This window comes from Hypomesus nipponensis, chromosome 17 (genome assembly GCF_054491055.1).
Source record: "Hypomesus nipponensis isolate SF chromosome 17, ASM5449105v1, whole genome shotgun sequence".
Classification (NCBI taxonomy): domain Eukaryota; kingdom Metazoa; phylum Chordata; class Actinopteri; order Osmeriformes; family Osmeridae; genus Hypomesus; species Hypomesus nipponensis.
The window spans coordinates 17,936,501-17,942,500 of NC_140377.1; the positions used below are offsets into that span (position 1 = coordinate 17,936,501).

Here is a 6,000-nt window from a genome sequence, read left to right on the forward strand (position 1 = left end):
GCCTATTCATGGTGAACCATACATTCACCATCATACACCAGGAGACACAACTGGATAAGTGTGTTTATCAGCATTGGATCATTGACTGTGCCTGGCTGTGAATTAGTCATGAGGAGTTGATGTATACACTGGCTCATTCAATCTTAATGCATATAGGGCCTCCAAAAGAATACGGTTACGCTGGTAAATGTAATCATATTAATAGTCATTTAGCCATAAAGGAGATGCATAATTGATAGATCTGAAACCTAGTTTCTTTCAACCCTGCAGTGCTCTGTGTGTGTGTATGTATGAGAGGGAGGATTCTATGTGGGTCTGTGTGTGTGTGTGTGAACAGTGCCGTAGATACGCCTGCCAAACATCATTTACTATGGTCTTGCCAAGATATCGTAGCTTTTGTATGACGACAAATGATCCTGTCAGATTTGGTCGGAAAAAACACTCCCCTTCCCAATCAGGCCACAGGGCGGAGAGGTGGAGAGAGCTCTCGGCCAAAAGCACGTCACCACAGATTCAGCTAAGGGAGACCCTCAGCTTGTTGCCAGTTAACTGTGACTGAGGCCAGAGCAACGTCTAATTTTAAATGACATCAAACAGGACCTCTTCCTGTCAATCATTGTTGGGCCTATTCATCTTTTGTTCTGTCCTTTGTTCTTTTGTTCGGACCTCTTTTCCTCAAAGTGAAACTCTTCACATTCACTGCGGTCAGTGATTTATTTCCACAGCCCACGTTTGGTAGTACATATGGGTCGGTGTGTGACCATTGTGGACTTTGCCTCATACTCGGTCTATACTGTCCATCCCACATACTCTCTGCCTCCTGCCTCATTCACGCTCTGCTGTTCATCACACCTGCTCCTCAGACCTACATATGTGTCCATCGGCCTCTGGCCGGCCTCACACACACGCACACACACACACACACACACACGTGCACACACACACACACACACACACACACACGTGCACACACTCGCACATTGGCACACACACACACACACACACACACCGTGTCCTGTTCTGTCGTAGTGCTGTCTGTCCAAGCGAGTAAGTGAGTGTGCGAGGTCCCGGTGGAATGGCCATGGTGATGTCACCGTGCTCTTCTGCTCCGGTTGCCGCGGCATCCACTGTCGTGTTCAATCTTCTTCAGCGACCGCTCACCCGCTCTCAGCTCTCAACGTCAGGCCTCGCAGCTCTCATCTCCCACTTATGAAACCACAAACCAACCAGCTCCCCCTTTAACACACACACCCACAAACACACAAGCACACATACAGAACACGCACGTACACGCGTACACAAGTGCACGTGCACTCATGCACATCCTTGCATTTTGGAATTAATTAGGAGTGAGGGCACTTGTCCGTCGTTGTAGACGGAGGTAAGTCCGGCCGGTGTGTGCAGTATTGATTAGGATGAAGGATATCTTCAGTGAGAGCAGTTATGTTGTGATGTGCACCCGTTACCCGGAGAGAGCAGCACCTCCCAGGTCTAAGGCACCAGGGGAGCAGAGGCAGAGCCTCATCCAGCATCAATCGCCAGGGTCGGCCATATTTCTCGCCGCTTCTCCCTGTTTATTTGACTTGAGATACGTTACCTGACGCTAACATCTGCGTTGTTCTCTGTGTGCCCAACCTTTCCTTTCACCTTCCTCTACCTTCCTATCTCTCTCTCTCTCTCTCTCTCTCTCTCTCTCTCTCTCCTTCCCTTCCTCTCCAGGGGATGAAGAGGTTCAGCATGTCTGTCAGCAGGGGGGTGTGGCTCCTGGCTCTCCTGGCTCTCCTGGCGGCGCTGGTGCTGGCGGTGGGCGCTGCCCGAGCCGAGAAGGTGCCCGTGCTCAACATCGCAGTCATCCTGGGGCGCACGCGCTACATTTCCGACCGGGACATCCGGGCACTGTGGAGCAAGGAGGACCCCATCGACGTCAACGTGGTCACGCTCCTGGTCAACGAGACCGACCCCAAGAGCATCATCACGCACATGTGCGACCTGATGTCCGGGACCAAGATCCACGGAGTGGTGTTTGGGGACGGGACCGACCAGGAGGCCATCGCCCAGATTTTGGATTTTATTTCCTCCCAGACGTTGATCCCCATCCTGGGCATCCACGGAGGCTCCTCCATGATCATGGCCGACAAGGTGAGAGAGGGAGGGGAGGAGAAGGAGAGGAAAAGAGGGAGGGAATGATGGAGGGAGGTAGGGAGAGAGAGGGATGGATAAGCTATTTGGTGTGCTTGTCAGGTTATATATTTGACTCTGTGCTAGTATATGTGTGTGTGTCAGTCCAAGTGTGTGTGTGTGTGTGTGTGTGTGTGGAGTTTTGAGAAGGGTAGGGGGAAATGAGAGGGTGATTAAAGGAGAGAATAAATCACTCTTCGATTATATGTTTTATGAAAAATCCTCATGAAGAGGAGTTTGCTTCTGCTCTCATTATGAATACAATCGACTCGTTTCACTAAATGCTGTGACCATGCTAGCTCATTTGACTATCAATCACAAGCAACCAGCAGAGCTACTGTAGTTTAATAATGTGACATGAAACCACATCACTGTTCCAGTTAAGGGGGAAATCAGCCCAAAGTCAGAAAATAGACTAATTCAATCCTATCCCCTCAGACTCATATGCCAGTCCACACCACAACAATATGCTCCTTGATGGAAGAAGAATGCTGGCTGGTCTGGCCGTAGCCTTTTCAGAACACTGCATGTTAGTGGAAGGGATAACAGGAGGGGTGTGTGTGTGTGTGTGGGGGGGGGGGTGCACAGGGGCGGGGGGCAGGGGAAGGAGATGGTGTGTGTGGAATGAGGGATTGAGGGTGAAGAGAGGGAGAAAGAGGAGCATGGATAATCCCTGGGCTGTAGCAGAGCAGTAGACAAGAGGTTGACTGGAGAGGTATTAAAGAGTGCACGGAGGCCACTTGCACTGGAAAGCCTCATCTCAGCAAGTTCCTGTGAACCCTGCCACGACACACACTCACACACACACAGACTCAAATGCACACACACCTACACAGTGGAAAGGCAGCTAGACCAGTTTCCCTCCAGATCTCTTCTCTAGGAAACACAGGAGAACTGCCTTCCCTGGTTCCACTCCTGGTTCCTCTCCTGGTTCCTCTCCTGGTTCCTCTCCTGGTTCCTCTCCTGGTTCCTCCTCTCATTCTCTCCATGTTCCTCAGAGACTCTTTTCAGTCTAACAGGCACCTCTGCCTCTGCTCCCTTGTGGATTGCATGCAGATTAAAGTAATCCCCAGCATGTTTATATGTGTGTGTGTGAGAGAGAAAGAGTGTATGTGTGTGTTTGCATGAAAGAGATCCTCTTTGTGTGTGTGTTGGTGTGTTTGTTTTCTTCTCCTCTTCGTTGATAGCTTTTTGGGATTGTGAGTCAAGTCATGCCTCCATGCCCCCAGCAGAGTCTTATCAGAACTGCAAGAGAGAGAAAGACTTAGACTTAGAGTGAGAAACAGAGAGAGAGTAACAGAGAGAGATAGACACGGACAGAGAAAGAGGGAGACACTGAGGGCCTCATGTACTAATGCTTTTGCGCTGACTTCAGGCGTATTTGTTTCGCAATTTACACGTCAAAGCATGGTAAGGTATGTACAAACATGGCGCACTGAGGTAAAAGCGCAGACTCCCTGTCGCGGAAACTGAAAATGGCAAATTGCGCTTTTTGTGTCATGCATATGCATTCACGGGAAGGTCAAGGGCAAAGTGGGAGTTTCCCATAAAAGATGGGATGGGATGCGTTAAGTGCGCCTAATTATGTATTCTGCGGTATGCACAAAAAACGGCTATGAAAGCACACTTCTATTTTGCTTGAAAATTCTACGCTTTTTAAAAGCAGGTGTAAACCAGGATGCGCATATGCCTCCTGGTGAAATGGCAGCCGTAACCGAGCAAGACGAAGACAAAGGCCAAAGGATTTTTGCCACACGGATCACACTTTTGGAATTGAGTGAACACAAAATAATTCTGCATTACAGATTATGCAGTCATGCAATATTACAGTTACTGGAAGAAATCAAAGATTACATCAAATCTCTGACTCGGCGTTCACATTCCATTTCAGCAGTTGTTAAACTCCTCACTACATTACAAATATTGGCATCAGGATCATTTCAAACAATCATCCCTGTTTCGACTTTGGTGGCTGATCCATGATAGAAAGAGAGAAGGAGGCCCATTCAATTGCGCGTTTAAATGCTCGCAATCTGCGGTATAGTGGGCGGAGAAAGGCGATGACTTACATGTTTCGTAAATACGACATAAACTGAAGTATCACAGCGTGCGCTATCTGCGGGTTGCCCATGGCGCTAATAAGCCAGGTATGCAAACGTGCACGTTTGCATACCTGGAGAGGTGCGCTTTCACAGGCGTTTTTTGTACATACCACGGAATACATAAGTAGGCGCACTATACGCATCCCCTCCCATCTCTTTATGGGAAACTCCCACTTTACCTTTGACCCTCCCGTGAATGCATATGCATGACACGGAAAAGCGCAATTTGCCATTTTTTGTTCCCGACAGGCGTCAACGTTTTTACCTCAGTGTGGTATGTTTGTACATACCTCGCCATGCTTTTACGCGCAAATTGCGAAACAAATACGCCTGAAGTCGGCGGAAAAGCGTCAGTACATACAGGGGCGTTTCTACACGGGGGCCTACAGGGGCCAGTGCCCCTGTCAAAATGTCCCTGGCCCCCCCTGTGGCCCCCCTGAGCTCTCCTTTTTTTTTTTTTTTTTTTACATGTTTTTCTTCTTCTAGTATTCATCACGAACTGAGGAAGAGATATTGCAGCCTTTTTGGCCCCAGTAAATAAAAAAGTTAGAGAAACATATCAAGGTATTGAGAGAGTTGAGGAGCTGGAAGAGGGAGAGCCAGAGCATTTTGTATGATTTTAATGTAAAGCAGAAGTATTTAATGTTTAAATATCATTTGTTTCCGTTTTTTTTGTGCCCCTCTGATTAAACACTGGCCCCCCTTGGCCCCCCCAGTAAAATTAGTCTAGAACCGCCACTGAGTACATGAGACCCCGAGAGACACACAGGGTGAAAGAGACAGAGACAGAGAGACAGACAGAGAGAGAGAGTGCAGACGACCAGTCTTTCTCTCCGCTGGTTAATTAGATAAATATGGCAGCTTCTTTCTGTGTTAGACCTATCCATACGTCTTCATACTGTTATTGAATTATGGAGCAGTCAACAATACATTATTAATCACTTAGCGGCTCTCCACATCTTCTGCTTGGTATGGCACTTCCTTACCAAACAGGATGTATACTACAGCTGTTAGATCATGCTTTAATATTGACAGTGTTTTACCTTTCCTCCTGGCTGTGTAATTATGTCCATGGAAGCCAGGAGCTGGTCATTGCCTCATGTTCCTCCCGTGGTAAACTGTTATTGACACATACTCTCCCAGCAGTCTCTAGTACCAATTACTGCAGCTCTGTCTTGTTCATGGCAAAGCACTTTCAGAATGGCTCTCCCTCATTGAAGTTATTTATGTTGAGATGTTCCACTGGTTGTTTGGTTCTTTATGTATCAGACAAAGCCAATAGTTCAGGGAAATACTTTTTCCTGAGGCTTTTTGTGACTCAAAGTTAGGACATACCTGTACAAAATGGAACAAACAGGTGAATGCAGACATCAGTAAATGGCTACATTACTGCAGATGGTGAACCCTACATGTCTAGAATATAATGTGTGAGATTCTGGAAATCTTTGCAGACATTAATGTGTGTGTGTTCGAGTGGCTCTATTCCCCCCCCCCCCCCATACAGCCTTGGGGGGACAGGAGGGCATGAGAGAGAAAGGGAAAGAAGGATAACAAGAAATAGAGAGTCAGACAAAGAAAGAGACAAAGAGACAGAGACAGAGAGTGAAAGACACCTTAATTATGACATTACGGGTTGGCTGGACATTTTACTGTGCTCCATACCACAACATGCCCCAGAGAGCACACCAATACATCAATAACGAACAATGAAAGCCAACAC

The 6,000-nt window shown here is 47.5% G+C and overlaps 1 protein-coding gene across 1 annotated transcript in view; it reads left to right on the forward strand.

Annotated features, from left to right (window-relative positions):
• The first annotated feature begins 1,737 nt into the window (after window positions 1-1,737).
• grin2aa (glutamate receptor, ionotropic, N-methyl D-aspartate 2A, a) overlaps window positions 1,738-6,000 on the forward strand; it is a 99,554-nt gene continuing 95,291 nt past the window's right edge. Inside the window, exon 1 of the mRNA XM_084676976.1 lies at window positions 1,738-2,139. Within this exon, the coding sequence (XP_084533102.1) occupies window positions 1,738-2,139 (402 nt within the window). The remainder of the gene's footprint in view (window positions 2,140-6,000) is intronic.